This window comes from Dipodomys ordii, unplaced genomic scaffold, assembly GCF_000151885.1.
Source record: "Dipodomys ordii isolate 6190 unplaced genomic scaffold, Dord_2.0 Scaffold1, whole genome shotgun sequence".
NCBI lineage: Eukaryota > Metazoa > Chordata > Mammalia > Rodentia > Heteromyidae > Dipodomys > Dipodomys ordii.
The window spans coordinates 35203586-35227288 of record NW_012267217.1 but is presented as its reverse complement, the minus strand read 5'-3'; the positions used below and the strand labels follow the sequence as shown (position 1 = coordinate 35227288).

General features: G+C 38.5%; 1 protein-coding gene across 1 annotated transcript in view; it reads right to left on the bottom strand.

Moving 5' to 3' along the window:
* The window catches only part of Plcl1 (phospholipase C-like 1), a 346900-nt gene extending 323215 nt beyond the window's left edge, over window positions 1-23685 (bottom strand). Inside the window, exon 1 of the mRNA XM_013011359.1 lies at window positions 23560-23685. Within this exon, the coding sequence (XP_012866813.1) occupies window positions 23560-23676 (117 nt within the window). The 5' untranslated portion in view covers window positions 23677-23685. The remainder of the gene's footprint in view (window positions 1-23559) is intronic.
* Window positions 23686-23703: the final 18 nt, after the last annotated feature.

Below are 23703 nucleotides of genomic sequence, written 5' to 3'. Positions count from 1 at the left end.
CAAATAAGGGAAACCATGGGACCTATGTTTCTTTGGGCCTGGCTTACTTCACTTAATATACTTTTTTCCAAGTCTTTCCATTTCCTAACAAATGGGGCAATGTCATTCTTTCTGATGGAGGCACAGAATTCCATTGTGTACATATACCACATTTTCTTGATCCATTCATCTACTGAGGGGCATCTGGGTTGGTTCCATATCTTAGCTATAGTACACAGTGCTGCAATAAACATAGTGTGGTCTTGTTTGTAAACATTTGGGTAAATGCCCAAAAGTGGGATTGCTGGGTCATAGGGGAGCTCTATGTGGAGTCTTTTGAGGAACTTCCATACTACTTTCCAAAGTGGTTGAACAAGTTTACACTCCCACCAACAATGCAGTAAGGTTCCCTTCTGTCCACATCCCCTCCAGCATCTGTTGTTTTTAGAGTTCTTGATTTTAGCCATTCTAACTGGAATGAGGTGGTATCTCAATGTTGTTTTGATTTGCATTTCTTTTATAGCTAGGGAGGTTGAGCATTTCTTCATGTGTCTATTGGCCATCCCTCTTTCCTCTTCAGAGAACTTTCTCTTTAAGTTAAAAGGCCCATCTTTATGAGCCAAATGCTTTATATATATCAGCTTATACAAGTTTCCCAACTGTATAATAAATTACTAATTCCCTTTAAAGACTAAGAAAACCAAACAACTTCCAAATTTGCCCCAGAATGCAAACTAGAGATGTGTCACAGAGCCCCAAATTTTCCCATTCTCTCATATTGTCCATAGTAATAGTGGCTACCAAAATGGGAGAGAAAAATACAAAAAATTTCATGTTATGTGTATTTTGTCACAGTTTTAAATGGGCTTCAATGTTACTTATTTGGCTGGGTTTTTTCAAATGATTTAATTTTAATTTTGAATTTTTACATGTTAAAATTATAGTCATTTTCAGTTATCTGAGTATCAAAATGGAAAATTTCAAGAAAATTTGGAATTATAAATTGAAATAATAAAAATAATTTAGCCAGGTACCAACCAGTAAACCTAGCTACTCAGGACGCTGAGCTCTAAGAATCACAGTTCAAAGCCAGCCCAGGTAAGAAAGTCCATGAGACTCTTATTTCCAATTAACCACCAAAAAGCCAAAAATAGAGATATGGCTCAAGTGGTTAGAGTACTAGCCTAGAGCAAAAAAGTTCAGGGACAGCACTGATGCTCTGAGTTCAAGGACCAGTACATGCACACACACACACACACACACACACACACACACACACACACACACACATTCTCTCTCTCTCTCTCTCTCTCTCTCTTTTATAATTGTTGACTGACACTTTGCTGTGTACTCATTAAGATCTCATTAGGCTCTTTGATAAAAGTTACTCTTTAAATAAAAATGTAGTTTAAAGAATAAAATTTCTGCCATACACGCTGGTACAATCTGTAATCTCCATACTTGAGAAGCTGAAACAGAAGGATCACAGATTTGAGGCCAGATTGAGCTACATAGCAAAATGTTATCTCAAAACAAACAGACTATGAGAAAAATCTTGAAATATATTATTCAATTTATTTCCATAATCTAATATAGTATGTTTAATTAAATCAGTTAATAATTCCTTCTCTTCTTCCTAAATGGTTCCTATCAGTATTTTTTGATTGTTTAATCAAAGTGTTTCTTCTGTACTTTTGCATGTTCTAAATGTGTATTGTGAAGAAAGGTTTCATTAGAGCAGAATATGTTTTTTTGTTTTAAAAAGTTTCATTAGAGCAGAATATTTTTTTTGTTTTAAAAACTCAAAGTCTGGGGACTGGGAAGGTGGCTCAGTGGTAGAGCACTTGCCTTGCATGCCTGAGGCCCTGGGTTCAATTCCTCAGCACCACATAAGCAAAAAGAAAAAAGCCAGAAGTGGCACTGTAGCTCAAGTGGTAGAGCGCTAGCCTTGAGCTGAAGAGCTGAGGGACAGCGCCCAGGCCCAGAGTTCAGGCCCCACGACTGGACCCCCCCCCAAAAAAAAAAAACTCAAAGTCACCAGACGTTGGTGGCTCATGCTCATAATCCTAGCTACCCAAGAGGCTGAGATCTGAGAATTGCAGTTTGAAGCCAGCCCAGGCAGGAAAAGTCAGTGAGACTCTTATCGCTAATTAACCACCAGAAAACCAGAAGTGGCACTGTGGTTCAAGCACTAGCCTTGAGCTGAAGAGCTCAGGGACAGCACCCAGGCCCAGAGTTCAAGCCCCACAACCCACAATTAAAAAAAAAAAAAGGAAACTATCACTCATGGGAAGCAATATATCCCATAGCATGTACAGAGTACCAGATGATTGACAGCTACATCAGGTGGGATAGAGGCTGACCAAATGAAAGAAACAAGCAAAGCACCATGCAGCTCCAAAGCATGGCACCTTCTCAGTCGTGCAGCACAAATGCACCAGTCCAATCTGAACAAGAAAACTGAAAGCAAATTGCTATTAACTATGCAGTAAACACAAAAACATTCAGTAAACTAATGGATGTCATTTAAACTAAAACTATGTAAATCTACATGTTCTTCAAAAATATCATGTCAAAAATAGCACACTAATACTAACAGAGGAGGGGGTAACAATGCTCAATAGGAAATGGACTCATTACCTTGCTCATGTAACTGTAACCCCTCTGTACAGTATCTTTACAATAAAAATATATATTAAAAATACTAGGGCTGGGAAGTTGGCTCAGTGGTAGAGCGCTTGCCTTGCATACCAGAGGCCCTGGGTTCGATTCCTCAGCACCACATAAGCAAAAAGAAAAAAGCCGGAAGTGGCACTGTAGCTCAAGTGGTAGAGCGCTAGCCTTGAGCTGAAGAGCTGAGGGACAGCGCCCAGGCCCAGAGTTCAGGCCCCACGACCGGACCCAAAAAAAAAAAAATACAACAGTACCACTATACATTGTTTCTTCTGAAATGCAAATTTAACTATGACTCTTGTATTTCATTTAGTTCAATGCTACCCACAGCACTACTGGCAATACTATACTTTCTATTTTTCTTTCTTCTATTTAGTAAACACACCATTAACATAGCATCATAAATCATGCTTTGAGCTATACACCATTTAATTATACAATCACCTGACAACATGTGCAATGGATTGTGATAAATTTAACAGGACTCATAACTTTTGAAAGAAAATGTTGGTCATTTGCGAAATTGTATTGGGATAGTTTTAAATGCTCTACATTTTATAATCTGTTGATTTGCTTTTAAAGAGGGCAGAAAAGATTTTAGTATTTGTTTTTACCCAAATGGCAGTAATTAGAATCTTTAACTGTAGGTTAATATATGTAATTATGAAATTGATCATAATAATCAACTTTCTGTATATACAAATTCAATTCATATTACTAGGTAGGTGTTTCACAAAGCTTCCCTTGTCATTGAAGATCTGAGTTTTTTTTTGTTTTGTTTTTTTTTTGGTCGGTCGTGGGGCTTGAACTCTGGGCTTGGGCGCTATCCCTCAGCTCTTCAGCTCAAGGCGAGCGCTCTACCACTTGAGCTCCAGCGCCACCTTCGGTTTTCTGGTGGTTTATTGGAGATAGGAGTCTCACGGTCTCTCCTGCTCGGGCTGGCTTTGAACCGCGATCCTCAGATCTCAGCCTCCTGAGTAGCTAGGATTACAGGCGTGAGCCACCAGCGCCCGGCAAGATCTGAGTTTTTAAAAGATTTTATTCAAATGCCTAAACTATCACTATCGCATGTTTCTTTGCAAACTTCACACTTGCCTTTTAAGTTATACTAATCAAACTCTTTAAAAAAATTATATATATTTTTTTTTGGTCATAGGGCTTGAGCTCTGAGGCTGGGTGCTGTCCCTGAGCTCTTCAGTTTAAGGCGATCGCTCTACCACTTGAACCACAGCACCACTTCCAGTTTTCTGGTGGTTTATTGAAGATAAGAGTCTCACAGACCACTGCCCTGGCTTGCTTTGAACGTCAATCCTCAGATCTCAGCCTCCTGAGTAGCTAGGATTACAGGTGTGAGCCACCGGTGCCCAGCAAACTCTTAAAAATTTTTAAATATTATGTTGGAAAGCAATTCTACTTAATCAGACATTCACATTTTTTAAATAAAAAATTTTTAAACTAAAAGTTCATCTGTGGACATTGATGAAAGTGAACTATACAATTTGTGGGTGGAGATGGAAGGGAGGGACTCAGAGACACTGTACAAAAGGGAATGTACTCATTACCTGACTCATGTAATTGTAATCCCTTGTATATCACCTCTATAATAACAATAAAGTAAATTAATTGTAAAAACCTAAAAGCATATAGGCATTAAAAAGTTTTGTGCTTTTATTTCTACTCTTGGTGAACTTAAGAATGCCTTCTCTGTAGAGTTTACCATCCCAAAGAAAGTTAACAACAGTTATAAAATAAACCAACCCATTTCAAGTGGTTTAAATGACTATTAATATAAATATCAGTGAGATATTATTCAAAAAATTATTTACCCTAAGCAAGTTAAAATGGATCAGCCAACCAAATTCCAACAGTGCAAAAGAAAAACACTAGTGGCAAAATTTTTCTCTATTCATCTCTAAACTGTGACCTAAACAATTCACTTCAAGTTGTTAATATGTATCACGCTAGACATATAAAGTTAGAAAAATTAACTTTTATTTCCTCCTTTATAAGAGGCACATTTGATAATCTATGAGAGTAAGAAACATATTTTTGGCCACAAAAAGATAAAGATCAGAAAGCAAAAACAGAAAACAGTTACATTCCCTATGAGTCATCATATTCCATTGACTAAAAGTCACAATTTAAGGAAATTCTCTAGCTACCTAAATGCCTAACAACAGTACCATGACTATGGGGGGAAATTTGGACAACAATGTAAATCTTGAGAAGTCAATATCTGGTGACTTTTCCAAACTAGATTATAATCTCAGGAAACAAAACATCGTAAGATTAAATAGGAGTCCTTTTTATGGTTTCTAGTAAAGTATTCTTTAAAAACAACCCAAAAAACCATTTTTCAGAAGTGTAATGGACTCATAAACTGACATGGTGAGTAAAATCTCTTTGTACAACTACTTATAAGAAAAGAAAAAATGTGCTTAAATAATTTTTTAATCTATCATGATAGTTACCAACATCTAAATAATAGTATAACCTCTCATCAACTCTAAGCTTCTCCTCTTCCAAGCTTCTCTTCTTCTAACCTCCCATGTTTAATGCTCTTGAAAAGACCTATTTTTTTTCCTTCCAGCTGTGCAGTAAGAATGCATGTGATGCTGGGTGTGGTTCACACCTATAATCCTAACTACTGAGGAGGTGAGTTCTGAGGACGATGGTTCCAAGTCAGGTGGGACAGGAAAGTCCATGAGATTCGTATTTCCAATTAACCACCAAAAAGCAGAAGTGGTTCTGTGGATTAAGTGGTAAGAGCACTAGCTTAGACCAAAACAGCACCCAGGCCCTGAGTTCAAGCCCCAGCAACAACAACAACACACACACACACACACACACTGTATATGAAAGGAAAATAAAAATAACACAGGTTGAGCAGCTGTGATCAGGGCACTAGCCTTTTATGCAGTGTCACTAATAGGTAGTAGGAGTTGGAGCTGAAAAAAAAAGCAGGGTTCACACTGAACTGGGCCTCCTGAATCCTATGAAGGAATTTATATTTTATTCCTAGGATAGTAACAAGTTGCCAAAAGTTTCCAGCAGGAAAATGATGCAATTAGATTTGCCATTTTAGAAACAATACTCCAGCTACTATTCTGGAGACAGAATTAAAAAGAAGGTGGCTAGACACAGAGCAACCAGTTAGAAAGATGCTGTAGTGGTAGAGGCTAAGCATGGGAGTAGCCAGAACCAGAGTAGCATTGAGAACAAGAGACCCCAGTTATAGGCTGAATGTGACAGGAGAGATAAAGGAAGAGAACCCAAATTGGTAGCAATTGTAACTGAGGTGATGATGGTGCTTTTGATGAGATGAAGAACACAGAAAAAGGAAAATACGTAGACTTGGAAAGACCCAGCAGTTACAAAGACTTTAGTATATTAATTCATTCAACACATATTGTAAGTGCCTACTGTGTGGAGCTCAGATCTGTACCTCTGTTGTGGCACCTATTTTCTATCTGGGATGAAAGTCTTAACATTGAGGGTATAGAATATATCTATGCTTTACCTCTGAATGTCTATATTATAAAACAGTCTTGGCACAAATAAACATCAGTGAATTCATGAATGAGTCAGTCATTAAAGGTAATTTTGCCAAATGCATTATAGTGTAGAAAAAAAAAGATTAGCATTGCCGAAAAGGCTGTTAGTGGAGAAAAACTCCAATGGTCTTGGAGTTTGGCCACACAAAGATAGCATGACAGGTATCAGTGGCTCACTCCTGTAATTCTAGCTACTCAGGAGGCTGAGATCTGAGGAGCAGAATTTGAAGTCAAGCCCGGGCAGGAAATCCATGAGACTTTTATCCCCAGTTAACCACCAGAAAACCAGAAATGGCACTGTGGCTCAAAGTGGTAGAGTTCTAGTCTTGAATGGAAAAGTTCAGGGACAGAGCCCAGACACTGATTGGAAAAAAAAAAAAAAAAAGTCCATTTTAGAGTCAAACATGGTGGAGTATCCCTGTAATCCCAGTACTAAGGAATCTAAGGCAGGAGAATTACTTGTCTGAGGCCAACCTGCGCTACAGTGCAAGATTTTTGTCTCAGAAAAAAAATAATAAGTTAAACAGAAATCTCATTTTGCCAAAGAAGAAACTGAAGCTCAGAAAAAAAAAGATTAAAGCACAGATAGTAGGAATCAAGTTTGAGGACAAAATTTCAAGTCTGTGCTGTGTCTCTTTATCTACCCAAGATATCCCCCAAAGGTGTAAGTTGCTATTAAGTAATGGGAAGTAACAACAACAGACAACATTGCTTCAGGGTATGGATCCTTTCAGGTAGTAAAAGATGATTTCTCTTGATTAAATTTTTTAAAGGACAAGGAGTGAATAAATGAAGTATATGCCTGAAGTAGAGTTATGGAAGATACGTGGAAGGTCTAAAATGTGTTTCCTTTCTTCTGAGTTGGTGAGATGAGACTAACAGAGAAAAAAAGGACACAGTAAGGCTTCAATGTTTGGAAGGAAAATTCTAATTTATTTTGTTCTTGTCAAGATCAAGGTTACAGATGATAAATTAAGAGAATATTGACTGTGTGTTCTATGAAAGGGCTTATTATCCAAACACTTCCAGTAATACTGTCCCTAGACTTAAGTTTACTGTGCAGTGCTAGAATTGGACTCACTGGCATTCTACTGCAATAATTTATTTACAGTTCTTATGACATCCTTTTATATAGAATTCATGATTGGCTTGCACAAGGACTTGAGCCAAAATTCCAATTCCATCAGGATGCTTTTGTAAAGGAAGCTGTGTTTAAACATAATGTGTATAAAGAAACAGGAAGGAAAAAGTTACATCCTGTAGATCCTCTTCCACCTGCTGACTTGCACCTTATCCATAAAGACTGGTAGTAGCAAACATCTAAAACGACAAACTACAGGCACCTCAGATTTTCAATGGCTTGGTTAAATAAAATAGAAAGGCAGCAGAAAAATAATTGGCATTACTCCCTTAAACCATTCTTTTTTTAAAATCAGTTGTAGGCCTTGAACTCAGGGACTGGGCACTATCCCTGATCTCTTTTTTACTCAAGGCTAGTGCTCTCTACCACTTTGAGCCACAGTCCCACTTCTGGTTGTTGACTGGTTAACTGGAGATAAGTATCTCAGGGGGGCTTTTCTGCCCAGGATTGTTTCAAACCATGATTCTCAGATTTCAGCCTTCTAAACAGCTAGGATTACAGACCTAAGCCAATGGTGTCTGGCTCTTAAACCAGTCTTATTGCACATAATATGCATAAATGTTATGTTTCACTTCTTAATTGTAAGGATTCATTTTAAGATCGTTTATTGTTTATTTAAGACCCCATCTATACTGTCCATTGTACTCCATCTTTGGAAGGACCACAAAACTAGTATCAAAGAGTTTGGATTTTTATGAGCTTCCCTAATAAGGAAAACAAAAGATTTAAATACACAAGCTGAAGACTAGAGATACCATTCAGTAGCAGAGCACTTTCCTAGCAAACACAGATTTCTGGATTAAATCCCCAAACACAGAGGGAAAGGGATTGAAACTTGAATCTGAATCAGATATTTCTTTGGGGGAGGAAGGGGTCCGGTCATGGGGCCTGAGCTCCGAGCCTGGGCGCTGTCCCTCAGCTCTTCAGCTCAAGGCTAGCGCTGTATCACTTGAGCCACAGCACCACTTCCGGCTTTTTTCTTTTAGCTTATGTGGTGCTGAGGAATTGAACCTAAGGCCTCATGCATGCAAGGCAAGTGCTCTACCACTGAGCCACCTTCCCAGCCCCCGATATTATTTTTTAATACTTAGCTTTCATCCAAATTTTCCATATAGAACATGGCAAAATTTACCAAAATGAACGTAATTCAAGAAAACAAAAAGTCTGACATTACTAGAGGCCTTTTGTTCAGTTAAGGCAAAATTCAAAGATGTAATTGAATTCTAAGGTGAAATCAGTTCAGCTAAATTAAGGAGGAAGCTATTTCATTAGATGCTTTTACTAAGTTTTATGTGTCCCTTTTAAGTGCTGGGTGGAAATAATGGCACTTTTTCTAAAGTTTCAATCAGCTTGAAGCAATAAAAAAAAGTATACATTGTTCATAAAGATGAAATTTTAGGCAAGCAAATGGTCAAGACTGAGCACAGTACACATCCAAATGCAGAACTTAAAAAAAAAAGGTACTATATTAGCAAGGCAGTCTACTACAGTAGAACACAGTATGTCTAGCATAGCAACCAATGTTAGGGTCCAGAAACACTTCAAATGAAACACTGACAAGTCAGAACTTGCCATTAACTCACTATATGAACCTGTCTGGGGTTTAATTTCTTTACCTGTGAAATGGGGTAGAGAATCCCTACTTCTTAAGTCTAGTGGGAAATATATGAGATGATACATGTAAAGTGCTTAGAACAGTATCTGGAACATAGTAAGCACTCAATAAATGTCAGGGGTTATTATTGTAGTGGGAGTGTGGGAGGAGACACCCACATAACTCCCTTCAAATATGTCAAGAGCTGTCATGTGAGAACTTAAATTTACTCTTTATGGCTCCCGAAGGTAGAAATAGGACTGCCTAGGAAATATGTCAGAGAAGAACTTGACTTGGCTCACCATAAGAATTTTTCCAGACAACAAAAGCAGCCTGAAAAATGGAATTGGCTCCCTTTGGTACGAGATGGAGCTCCCTGCTGACTGGCAGCTAGTTCCACACATCTAGAGGAGTTCCTGCTGCATCTAGAAGGATCCTCGCACTTACGTGATTTGCTGCAAAATACTCGCCAAAGGCTCCCCTAAGGGAGTTCACTGCAAATACACCACACAAAAATTCTCCTAAGAGATTCATCACAAATTCTTTCACACGGTGTGTGACATAGTAGTGTCTCAAAGCAGCCTACCTCTCTTTTACTTGAAGGTTCTCCATAATTCACCACTTGGAGACATTTACAATTTGGGATAAAAAGTATAGTCCATGAATATGTGATAGAATTTTTAAACAGAACCTAACAGGATATGAGCCATGTGAGGGTCAATTGTGTTAACCAAACCAAACAATATAAACAAGGAACACACAGAGTAAGGTGGACTCTATAATATCACAAAAGTACTTTGACTCATTATCCAGGTTCATATACACTGTGGTTAATTATTTTAACCTTAAGAAAAACTGAGAGTCTCCTCTTCTTCATTTTACTAATAACAAATGCCTAAACTAAGCACATGACCAGGATAGACCATACATTTACCAGTCTTTGCAGGTAGGCCAACAGAGTATAAGCTGAAGTAGTATGTGTAACTTACAGGTCACTTTCTTAAAAGGAAGCTATTTGCTGGTGGCTCACGTCTGTAATCCTGGCTATTCAGGATTTGAGGATCTGAGGATCACAGTTCAAAGCCAGCCGAGGCAGGAAAAGCCGTGAAACTCTTATCGCCAATAAACCACCAGAAAACTGGAAGTGATGCCATGGCCCGAGTGGTAGAGCACTAACCTTAAGCTGAAGAGCTTAGGGACAGTGCCCAGGCCCAGAGTTCAAGCCCCAAGACCAACAACAAAAAAAGAAAAAAAAAGGAGGCTATTTGCCATTGTTTTTCCTCTTATAAGGTAGAAGAGATATGTCGGTAAAGAAGCAGAACAACCTATCTGGTTTGGAATAACCTACCTACTCTTACTTATTAGAGAAATAAGCTTCCATAGTATATTGAGATCTCTTTGTTACAGAAATGTACTACCTAAAAAATCCAAATACTGGGCTGGGAAGGTGGCTCAGTTGTAGAGTGCTTGCCTTGCATGCATGAGGCCCTGGGTTCAATTCCTCAGCACCACATACGCAGAAAAAGCCAGAAGTGGCACTGTGGCTCAACTGGTAGAGCACTGGCCTTGGGCTGAAGAGCCCAAGGACAGTGCCCAAGGCCCAGGGTTTAAGCCCCACAACTGACCCCCAAAAAATCCAAATACCTATAAATACAGAAAGTGAACAAAAAAATTCAGATACTTATGGCTCTGCTAAATTCAATTTTCAATGGCAATTTTTATATTTCTTTATATTTTTATTAACATACATCATTTGTACAAAGGGATGAGGTTCACTGTGATATTTCCATACATATATACAATGTATCTAATTCAACCTTAGCCCTGAGTCTCCCTGTTCTTACTCACTCCCTGCTCTTAAAGCAATTTCACCAGGTTTCCTTGTTCTGTTTTCATATATAACTAAATTATAACAACTACATTCATCCTCACTCACCCTCTTTGTCTCCATCCCAGCCTGTTTTACTTTCCTGTCACTTATTTTTAGTGTGTACTAGTTACACCAGGGGTTTCATTGTGGTACTTCAGATGTGCTTATATTATATTTTGCTCAGAATAGCCTTCTCTATTGCTTTCTCTTCCACTCCTCTCCAATCCTCTATTCATTTATAGCTTTCACTGAAGTTCTGTTATCTTCAAACATAGTTGCACTGTATTTCCAAAGTATTCCCTTTCCTGATATTTTGAATTCAGATGTACATCAAGCCACTTATCTAAAGAAAACAAGAGACTAGGTGCCACCAACAGTATTATTTCCTTATCAGCATTGACTATACACTTCTACAAAGCTGAAAATATAACAATTTATGAAGAAAAAGATCCAAATGACAGGAAGTGGGGGAAGTACTTAAGTAAACCACAAACACAGCCTATGGGTCATAACACCAAGGTCTTTGTTAGGAATAAGATAATCTAAATTCATCAGCTACTTGATCTGTAAAATATATAAACCATTTTCAACTTTAAAACTTAAGTATCAAAATTTAAACCATTAGCCAGGTACCAGTGGCTCATGCCTGAAATCCTAGCTACTCAGGAGGCTGAAATCTGAGGATCAAGGTTCAAAGCCAGCCCAGGTGTGAAAGTCCATGAGACTCATATCTCCAAATAATCATAGAAAAAGCCAGAAGCGGATCTGTGGCTCAAGTGGTAGAGCACTACCCTTGAGAAAAATAAGCTCAGGAAGAGTGCCCAAGTTCAGTTCAAGCCCCAGGACCAATCAACACACACATACAAAAATTAAACCACTAATTAGCTACTTAAAGATTTAAGACATACAGTCAGATAAACATAGTTAATCTTTTATGTCTGTAAGAAATTGTTTTATAGCTTGTGGGGGGAGGAGGGAAACACTTTTTCAAAGATAGGAAGCACATTAAAAACCTAGTCAATTCTCCAGACTTTTTTAAGAACTTAAAAATAGCAAAAATATCCTGTACAGTTTTCAGTTCAGATAAACAAATATTTAATTTCTATATCCAGGTATTTTTAAATTATGATTCTAACTTTTTATCTTAGTGGCTTAACACCAGTTAAGCCCACTACATTCCCAGTTGACATTGTTCAGTGTCATTGAAGAAAAATGTTTTCTCCTCTTTACTTTTAACAAGCTTTATATAATAGAAAACATTCTAAAATCTGATCCAAGTAACTATGAAACCACAAAGCAACTGATTCTCTGTGAGATGAGCTTACATGGAAATAAAACTTTGATACTAGTAGTACTAAGGAGCAGCACTGAGGAAACTGTAGTTTTATTCTTGTTTTAATATATTACATTGCCATGCAGTCTAGAAACCCTATTATATTATTGCATATAAGGACACAATAATGGCTCTAAAATGTAAAATAATAAATGTACATTGTTTTAACCATTAACTTTGTAGCAGCAGCAACAATAAGCCAATACTTAAGATTTTCAAGAGTAAGAACTCAAAACACTTAAGCCAAAACAAGCACCTCAGATCATTGGTGTTTCCTAGACTCCTGTGAATTACAACTCAAATAACACATATGCATCTAGATTAATGGTGGTTGCTTTTATTGCAAAACAATACAAAAATGAACTGGTTATATTTACTTGGTTTTTCTCCCAGATCCAGTCCAGACAGACCAACATATTCAAAAATTTACCATTGCTTGGTTTTGGACATTTGGGGTATTACATTACAACTATTCCAAAATTTAGTCATGGCCAATGATAATTAAGAAATTGTAAATTCAAGGATGATATTTCATAGAGGGAAAGTTTTAAAGGAAGAGAGATGTCATATACACATCAGATGATCTCTTCTGTCTCCCCAATGCACAATCAAGGCAGAGTTGAAAGAGAGCAGGACAGGAACTCTATGACACAAACACATTTTTCCTAAGCATGATTCTGATACAGCCTGAGCCAAAGGAGATGCCCTGCAGACCACATCTGTGATACCTTATTCTCTATCCCTACTGTGTGCATTTAAGAAGCACATCTTCATCACCAACTGTGAAGCACAGGAGATGGAGTGTGGGTTTTGAGCAGCACATAGGTCACTTAGGGCTTCGGGGAAAATGCCTAGATGTGGCCATTCCAGCTTTTCAGAATTCTACATTAAAATGTTGGTCCCAACTATAAGTATAAAGTATAAACATAAAGTATCCTGCTGGTGCATTTATATCCTGCTATGTTCTTCTAAAGATATTCCAACTTTGAGAATATCTAATTCCCCAAACTTACTGTAAATCACAATTTCAACATGTTTAACCAGGATACTGTACCATTGGAAATAATACCAACGTATAAACTTGTACACACTGCCTGGGCTTAATCTGTAGTTCATCTAGAATTAGCATATTTTTAAAGGCTCTTTAAAAAGGTCAGCATGCAAGAATGAACACAGCAGATGTTACCTTTCAAAGGCATTTTGAATATTGAATACAAAGTTGTATGATTAAGAACAAACAACATTATTGCTTATAATAGCACACTTTCATAAATTACTAAATACGAACTCAGAAATACCAAGGAACTAAACACATTTATTGAAATATTTTAGTTTTATTGGATTTTTATTTGGAATTAATTGTATTGTTTTCAAAATTGTTCTTCCCAGACTCATAATGGTGATATAAATAAAAGCTATTTTCTGCTCAGCATACATAATCCTACTTTTCTCAAAATAACAATAAACTGATCATAAATGAGATAAACTAAAATGGCACTGCTCAGGGCCAGGCATCCCTGGCTCACACCTGTAATCCTAACTACTCAAGAGAAGCTAAGACCTGAGGATCAAGGCTTGAAGCCAGCCTCGGCAAGAAAGTCCTTCAGATTCTTATCTCAAATTAACTAACAAAAAAGCAAGAAGTAGAGCTGTGGATCAAGTGGTACAGTGCTAGACTTGAGCAAAAAAATCTCAAGGACAGCACCCAAGCTCTGAGCTCAAGCCCTAAGTTCAAGCCCCAAGACAGACATTACCAAAACAAAAACAAAAAATGTACTGTTTTCAAAATAAATAACATCTCTCTAAAACACATCAACCACCCACATAAGATGATACAAATAAAACTAAATATCAAATCCAATTTTAAACCCAAGAGATTATTCCAATACTTTGTCATACTATGATTTTGTTGCCATCAATGTTAGCTGAAATATACCAATCAGTACTTAGAACAGAATGTTATTACAGAAATTAGCCCTTTGTCCTAATTGCTATTATTGGTTTAGTATAGTCAATAATTATAATAAACTCTATTGTGTCCTATTGTGAGAACTGAGATACAGAGATGAACTATGTAGAATACAAAGATGCGTAAAATTGAACAATACTACAAATAAACCTTTCTTATATTATTAAACACTTGTGGACCTCTGGTAGCTCATACCTGTAATCCTAGCTACTCAGAAGACTGAGATCTGAGGACTGTAGTTTGAAGCCATTCCAAGCAGGAAAGTACATGAGATTCTTATCTCCAATTAATCACCAAAAAGCTGGAAATGAAACTGTGGCTCAAGTTGTAGAGCACCACCCTTGAGCACAAAAGCTTGGGATTAGCACCCCAGACCCTGAGTTCAAGATCAAAGACTGGCACAAAAAAATACACACTTTTCAAAATATGAGATTTTGAGGGCTGTGAACATGCCTCAAATGTTCAATCACCTGCCCTAACAAATAAATATATACATGCAACAAGTAAACACATATAAACATACATACAGTAAGAGATCTTCCAGAACGAACAGATCTCACTATATTAAGATTTATTGATTTATTATCTTGCGTTTAAATTGAAAGGCCAATCAAATTATTTTTCCTCTCTATTTTATAACCAGTAGTTCATTTACTGAGGATGAATCCCAAAAGTAAATTCCAAACTTTTATTCATTTGAAGTTTGCTAACTTTTTAGATATACAAAAGTATGTCTATCTTGGTCTGGACATTAGTCCTGAACATGGAATTATTTTCAATACTCATAATTACCAAGGCTGCACAGCAGTGACTGGGGGAGCGGGAAAGATAATGTGATTCTTGTTGTGCTGTCCCTGGCCCACTGCCTCGTCAGTTGCTCTGGCATTGCCCAGAAGCAGTTAAAGGATTGTTTAGTAGCATCAAGATGAGGTCGGCAGTCTCCTGATGTCTTTTCACGATTCTCAGCTGTGCCTGAGGCACTATTTGGCAATAAATGTTCAATTGACATTTTACTGTAAAAAAATTTAATTGCCTATTTTCTATATTGTAAAAAAAAAAGCGGGGGGAGTCTGGGAAAACAACTACTCAGTGGTAACCACAATGTGTATTTAATTTCTCAATCACTATGCTATTAGTTTATACTTTTTAAACCTTATATAGTCTCTAAAAGGGAAAATAAACAAGTACTAATAGTAGTAACAATCACTGATGAACAAGCACTTCTAAAACCTCTTGTCAGAGTATAACATGACTCCTCTTCACCAGAAGTTTATTCCTCCTTCTCTCAGGAGGTGCTATAAGAAAGGCCAAGCAATAAGAAGAAACCACTTCTAAGCTGAAATGTGACCATCTTTTTGTAGCAAATCTAGAGAAAGTAAACATTCTGACTGATGTTGTTGGGATAATAAACCAAATCACCTAAGTGGTTCAAGGCTAAGAAACCAAAGCCATGTAAGCGGCCCTACGCTATTTAAACAAGAGAACTCAAATTGAATCCCAACTGAAGGATCACAGTCATAGTGGGCCAGCCCCACTGAATACTCAGGTTTTTTCCCTTGAAATTCATCCATAAGTTTGTTACTTGGAAGTTTTTAACACATTTATGCTGAAGGGTAATTTATAAATTCTGAATGATTTCCAGATCTACAAAAGCCTATGGAACTCATAGCATCCCTAGAACTTTAAGCAGTTTCCAATCACATTTCATTTCCCCTCATAAATGTTCCTTTAAAACTACTTTCAAAGCTGGGCATCCTAGCTACTTAGGAGGCTGAGATCTGAGGATCACAGTTCAAAGCCAGCCCAGGCAGGAAAGTCTGTGAGACTCTTACCTCCAATAAACCACTAGAAAACTGGGAGTGGTGCTGTGGTTCAAGCATAGAGCGCTCGCCTTGATCTGAAGAGAGCTCCTAATGAAGATCCTCTAATGTTTCACTACCCTAGAAAGAAACTTTTCTATGTTCCAGGTATGGCTTCCTCTATGTTTCAATACAAATGAGACTATAATCTTTCTCACAGCCCATTATCTGAAGGAACAGGGGAAATGGGTCCAGTGGAAAACAACAAATGTGTGCTACAATATTGATTCTAAAAAGAGGGGTGGGGCTCCACATATTGACACTTCCCAAATTGTTCTGCTTTTCTAAATATAGCACAGACCTAGAAAATATGAGAAAGGTTGTAATCCTTCTCCTAAGTCATCAAACTCCAGGTGTTTGAAATTTGAACAGAAAGTAAAGAAAGGACAATGTCTTGAGGCCCAAGATTCAGATTCTTCACTCACTCTCACGTTTAGGTTGTTTCTAACCTGAGAATCAGAATAAGAATGCACGCTCTAGAGTTAAGCAGCTAAGGCTTTGAATCCTGACTCCATATCATACATCAAGAGTTCTCTCTGCCTCCCTGACTTTAGAGGGCTTACTGTGAGAATTAAATATGAAATAATATGTAAGTTCTTAGTTTAATACCTAACTCATAGTAGGCAGCACTTCATGTGAATTGCATCCCCGATATCCCTTGAGAAAAGTCCTAACTTTCCTCTGGTACCCAAGGTACATTCTTCAAGTTGCAGCTCAGAAACCCACATAAAATGAGACTGACAGTTGGGCACCAGTGGCACACTTCTATAAGCCTAGCTACTCAGGAGACTGAGATCTAAGGATCACGGTTCAAAGCCAGGCAGGGCCGGAAAGTCCATGAGACTCTTATCTCCAATAAATCACCAGAAAACCAGAAGTGGTGCTGTGCCTCAAGTTGTAGAGAGCCAGCCTTGAGTTGAAGAGATGAGGGACAGCACCCAAGCCAAGAGTTCAAGGCCCCACAACAGACAAAAAAAAAAAAAAAAAAAGAGGCTGGCCATGACAAGACAACAGTAAAGAATAAACACTAAAGCTAATGATTATTTTAGATGCTTGATCCTCATTCTCAACACATAGTTTTATATCACATACCCATATTCATGAGATTCACATGATAATTTCCACTCTTCCTTGCCTACAGAATTCATACTAAGTGGAATCAAAATAGAACAAAGTAGACTCATCAATATGTCACATGTACTGGAACATAAATCAGCTATGACTTTTAAAACATGTATGTACCTCCATTCCTACCATCTAACATAAAAAATAATCTACATTGCTTTTTTTTTTTTGTCAGTCACGGGCCTGAACTCTGGGCCTGGGCGCTGTCCTTCAGCTCTTCAGCTCAACTCTAGCGCCCTACCACTTGAGCCACAGCACCACTTCTGGCTTTTTCTGCTTATGTGGTACTAAGGAATTGAACCCAGGGCCTTATGCATGCAAGACAAGCACTCTACCTCTAAGCCACCTTCCCAGCCTACATTGCTTTCTTTTTCCAGAACATTACAGAATATAAAGCTATTAACTGTAATTTAAACTGTTAAATATTTTAAATGTTACAAGATTGATATCAAGTACCAGATAGATAAATGGTCTAACATATATATTATCTAAAAATATAGTCAAACACCAAGTAGTATACAAACACCAAGTAGCACACAACTATTAGATATTACCTGTTAGCTTGTTCTTAATTTGTCATTTTAAGCCACAAGTCAGGAAGAAATTAAAATTGACTCAATTGAATTATTGTGGTATACTGCAAAACACTGAAAAATGCAGCATTTATCAATGTCCATGTTGCTAGAAAAATCAACACAAGAAAAAAAAAACAAAAAATGTATTAAAGACAAACCATTTCTTACATGAAATTTTTAAAACTTAGGACTGGAAGTTGAAGGGAAGAAACACTGTAAGAGTAGAAAGACTTTCCAAAGATGTATACAGATAAACATTGCCATTGTTTTCATCAGCTCAAAAGGAAATTTTTTTCTCAACTACACACATGGTTTTGAATTAGGAAGGGAAAATTTACAGAAAACATTCCTTTTATTAATATAAGACAGTCTCTTGCAGCTGAACAGAGGAATCTACTACTCTGATTTATCCAATATTCAGGTTAATAAGGAGCATTAAAATGATTTAAATGGAAACAATACACTAAAAAGAGCTGAAAAACATTTAATATATGATGATTATGATCATGAATATCAATTACTTTTTACAGTGGCTATTTGGAATAGTAGTTACTTTTAATAGAAAATACATTAAAGCCTTTTGTTTTCCTGTATATGTTTCAATGCCAAATTTAAAAAGAGAAAAGAAACCTTGGCAAAACTACAACAAATGCATTTTCTCTTTCCATAGAACATGTGCTAGGAATTTCTTATGTGATCTTATGGATTGGATATGAAATGCTTTCCCCCACCGCTGCCAACTAATGTGTTGAAATTTTGGTCCTCAATAAGTAAGGCTTTCAATAGGTGACTGGATCATACAGGTTCTGACCTAGTCAATGGATGAATCCATTGATGGATTCATAATTTGATAACATTATTGCAAGGTAGTAGAAACTAGGATTTAGGGACTAGTTGGAGGAAATAAGTCACTGGGAGTGCACCCTTGAAAGACATATTGTATCCCTGGTCCTCCTTTGACTTTCTTTGCTACCTGGCCACCATAAGGAAACTCTTTATTCTCTGCTATGTGGTCTGCCTCACTACAGACCCAAAAGCATACAGCCCAGTGACGATGGGCCAGAGCCAAGAAGCCATGAGCCAAAATAAACCTGCCCCCTGCCCGCCGCCATTTCTGTCCATTTGCTCAGGTGTTTTCTTACAGCAATGAAAAGTGACTGAGTTTTTTTAAGAAGTTAATAATTTTACTATGCTAATGCTGCCAAACTATGTAACAACAGGTTCAAGATAGCAGCAGAAAAAGGTTTTGATCTCAAATATATATACAAAATATAACAGAGTCCACCTGCTTTTTTCTCTCTGAAAAAGAAAAAAGCCTATAAGAGCAAATCCCAACAACTCTACCTTCTCTACCTCTTTTTTAATTTTATTTTATTGTAAAGATGCTGTACAGAGTAAGAAAGATGCTTACATGAGTAAGGTACATTTCTCATTGAACATTGTTACCCACTCCATTGTTGTTCTCCCTCTCCTCACCCCACTCCTCCCCCACCACAAAGTTGTAAAGTTCATTTCCAACATATGTCCTGTGCATACCATTGTTGCAATGGGTCATCTTTTGTACTTCTTTCAGCATTTTGTTATTTCTTTCACCCAATCAGATAAACACATATACAAGATGGAGGGTACCAAAATCAAAGACAGAGATTACCAGGATAAACCAATGGAGAAAAAAAATGAAATAAAATAAGAAGAAAGGACTATATACAGTACATCAAGGTTGACCATTGAAAAAAATACCTGTTGTTTCGATGTCTTGGAGTTCATTTCAATTAGCATCATTTTATATGGTTATATGTACATAGCTCTTGAGCTATTATGATTCTCTGTCAGGACTAACTTAGGCATAGACTAGTTATTACAAATGAGGGAAACCATAAAGCCTATGTTTCTTTGGGTCTGGTTTACTTCACTTAATATGATTTTTTCCAAGTCTTTCCATTTCTTTACCTCACCCCAGTTAGAATGGCCATTATCAAGAAAACAAATAATAACAGGTGCTGGCGGGGATGTGGCCAAAAGGGAACACTACTACACTGTTAATGGGAATGTAAGCTGGTTCAACCACTCTGGAAGGCAGTATAAAGGTTCCTCAAAAGACTAAACATAGGGCTGGAAGGTTGCTCAGAGATAGAGTGCTTGACTTTCATGCATGAGGCCCTGAATTCAATTCCTCAGTACCACATAAGCAGAAAAAGCCTGAAGTAGTGCTCTGGCTCAAGTGTTAGAGTGCTAGCCTTGAGCTGAAGAGCTGAAGGACAGCGCCCAGGCCCAGAGTTGAAGGACCACAACCTATCAAAAGAAGAAAAAAAGACTAAGCATAGACTTGCCTATGATCCAACAATCCCACTCCTGGGCATTTATCCAAATCATCTCAAACTAGGCCACACTAAAGCTACCAGCACAACTATGTTCACAGCAGCATTATTTACCATAGCTAAGTTATGGAATCAACCCAGATGCCCCTCAATAGATGAATAGATGAAGAAAATGTGGTATATTTACACAATGGCATTTTATGCTTCTATCAGAAAGAATGGCATCGCCCCTACTCTACCTCTGAAAGATCAATTACTTGCTCAGGGGTGATATCAATCAAGATTCACTATATTTATAAACTGATTTTTGAATGGCAACCCTTTTGTACAACTACGTAAAGATAATAAAAACAGAATTTTTAAAAAGATTAATTTGCTCATCACAATAAATACCAATAATCCCCTAGGCATCAAGAATGTTTCAAGCAAGTTTGAAATTAGGAGGACCATAAAACTCTAGCCACACTTTATCAAATAAAACAGGAGCCGCAATAGATTATTACCGATATGCATTGTTATACAAGTGTGAACAATACCCTTAATTGTCAATTCAACGAGCTGAAGAAAGTCCTAGATGGTTATTAAAGCACACCTTTGTTTGCTTCTATGATGGCATTTCCAGAAACTGTTAGATCATGAAAGCGCAGACTCAATGGATGGATTCATTCCTTGATAGATTCACAAGATGATGGCATTATTGGGATGTGATGAAAGGTAGAAGGGGGCCTACTTGGAAGAAATAATTCACTGGAAGTATGTCCTCCAAGGCTATGTCCTGGCCCCTTCTCACATTCCCTTTTTCTCTGCTTCCTTTCAGCCATGATGTAAACTTCTCATCTTCACAATGTCCACCCTTGCCATGATGTACTGACACATTGAAACCATGAGTCAAAATACATGTGTTCTCTCTTAAGCTATTGTCTCAGGTATTTTATCACAGTAGTGAGAAAAGTGATGTATACACTCCTGAATGCATGGAGTATTTTGGAAGGATATGTAAGAAAGTGTTAACAGCTATGAGGCGGACTCTAAGATGGAGTGTGGAGTAGTCAAAAGTCCTCACAGTCCTTTGCAATATTTAGTCTTTTAAAATCATGTATAGATTTTTCAATTAAATCAAGCTTAAAATAATGTACTTAATTTCCTATTTTTTATTTTAAAGATCATTTGCTAAATATCTATTTAAGGAAAAAGTTGATTCTCTGTTGTCTCCTTTCCTTTTAATTACAAAAAGAAACTTGAAAAGGGGCACCATTATTCAGCAATGAGCCTTCTAAGTATATTGTACAATGCAAAAATATTAAAAGCGGCAACCTTAGTTACAAAAATTTCTATATTCCTTATACTTCATTACTTTTTTTTTGTTCGTTTGGGTTTTTTTTTGGGGGGGTCAGTAGTAGGGCTTGAACTCAGGGCTAGGGCATCGTCCCTGGGCCTTTTTGTGCTCAAGGCTACTTGAGCAACAGGCCACTTCCAACTTTTGAGTGATTAATTGAAGAGTCTCGCAGAGATTTTTTTCTGCCTGGGCTGGCTCTGAACAGCAATCCTCAATTCTCAGCTCCCTGAGTAGCTGGGATTACAGGAGTGAGCCACCCACTTGGGGCCTGAGCTCTATTTTTCAAGGCTAGAACTCTACCACTTTGAGTCACAGTACCACTTCTGGTTTTCTGGTAGTTAATTCTAGGTAAGAATCTCACAGACTTTTTCTGCAGTGGCTGGTTGTGAACCATAATCCTCAGATCTCACGCTCCGGAGTAGCTGGGATTACAGGCATGAGCTGCCGGTACCTGATATCATTACTTGCATTTTTGCAGCATTATAAAACTTTTTTATCATCATATACCATCTTAGAGTGTCAGGCACTGAGTTCAAGCCCCAGGACCTGCACGCGTGCACATGTGCGCACACACACACACACACACACACACACACGGGTCTACATGTGTCAACATCTTAAAATCCAAAATGTCAATGAATTTTCAATAATTTCAATGAATTCTTAATGTTTCAAAACAATATGCTTTTTGACTTGTAGTTTTAAAAGTCACCAGATGCCAGTGGCTCACACCTGTAATCCTGGCTGCTCAGGAGGCTGAGATCTGAGGACCACAGTTCAAAGCCAACTCTGACAGGAAAGTCTGTGAGACTCTCATCTCCAGTTAACTACCAAAAGGCCAGAAGTAGAGCTGTAGTTCAAGTGGTGGTGCACTAGTTGTAAGTATAAAAGCTTAGGGACAGTACTCAGACACTGAGTTCAAGCCCCAGGACCAGCACACACACACACACACACACACACACACACAAACTGGTCACATCTTCTATGCAAATTCATAACCCCCCAATCAAAACACTACAAAAAAAAACAGAAATAACTTATCTGGATTTAACATCCACTCTTTAAATCAGAATTCTCTCCAGTGCTTTTAAATTTCCATGTGTCCATGTTGTGAAAAAGCCTAGATCACATCACATGTAAAACTAGGAACTCTTGAGTGCAAACACTGGTGCTCTTAGCTACGAAAAGAGACCTGCATTATGCAGTTGTTACACCTCTTCAACCTGAACAAGCTCCTGAATGTATTGGCACACCCAGTAACTGAACAGGTAGTTTCAAATCCATCTTTCACTGTCTTCATTAGTGTATTTGGTTTGTGTATCCACACGTGTGTGTGTGTGTGTGTGTGTGTTCATACTGCTTTACCAGCTTTCATTTCACGACTATTCATGAGCCTTTATGCTAAGAAGTGCTTTTCCACAGCCTCTGCCAGAGTTCACCCCCAAAGTTATGCACACCCCAAAGATGAAATCTCAGAGGAAACAAGCTCCCCAGTGGAAGGAAGTCAGAGAGGTTTACAAATTCCTTGCCAGATGGAGGAGAAGAAATCCTGCGGGGCTGGGGGTGGGGGCGGGAAGTGGTTTCCCTGTGTGTGGTTGTAACCGCACCGGCTATGGATGAACCTTGAGGATTGATTGCCTTCCGGTTGTGCATTCTGCAATGACAAAACTCTGAGCTCTTTTATCACTTAAAAAAAAAAAAACAGTTGCTTTAGAGTCGGCTGGAAAAAAAGAAGAAATCCGCCTGCCTACCGGAAAGTTCAAGCCTCTTAGGATTTCCGGACCATTTGTATCTGGAGGGATTTTTTTTTTTCACCCGAGTGTAAGCTGTGCTTTACTCTTCATGAAAAGCCAACCTTCCATGCAGAGTGGAGAGCGGAGGGCAGGGCAGAGCCAGCCCTTGGGTCTGCATTTCTCCTGAGTCCTCCCTTCTCCCATCAGTGGGCTAGTGAGGCTTGCAGAGAAAACCAGGGGGGAGCATCCACCAAAACGCCAAGACGCAAAGCGGAACTTTTTCCTCCACTGACTGTTGGGGAGATGGGGGGGGGACGGGGATCCCTTCTGCCTCTACCGCCCGGAGTCTGGGGACCTCCCGACTAAGAAGGCGGTGGGAGAAAACAATGCAGACCCTGCCGTGTGCCTGCCGGTGCGTCCCGGCTGCGCGGGGCCCCCGGCCCACCCGCGCCCACAGCCCACACCCAGGCGGGCTCGTGGGGCGCCGCGGCTCCGCTTACCTTGATGATGCTGCTGCGCCGGGGGGTCGCCTTTGCCGCCTCCAGGAGGCCGGCCTCGCTGTCGGCCGGAGCGCCAGCAGCGCCCGGCAGTACGACCCCGCTGCGACGGTCCCTCATGCGGCCCCCGGAGGCCTCCGCCGCGGC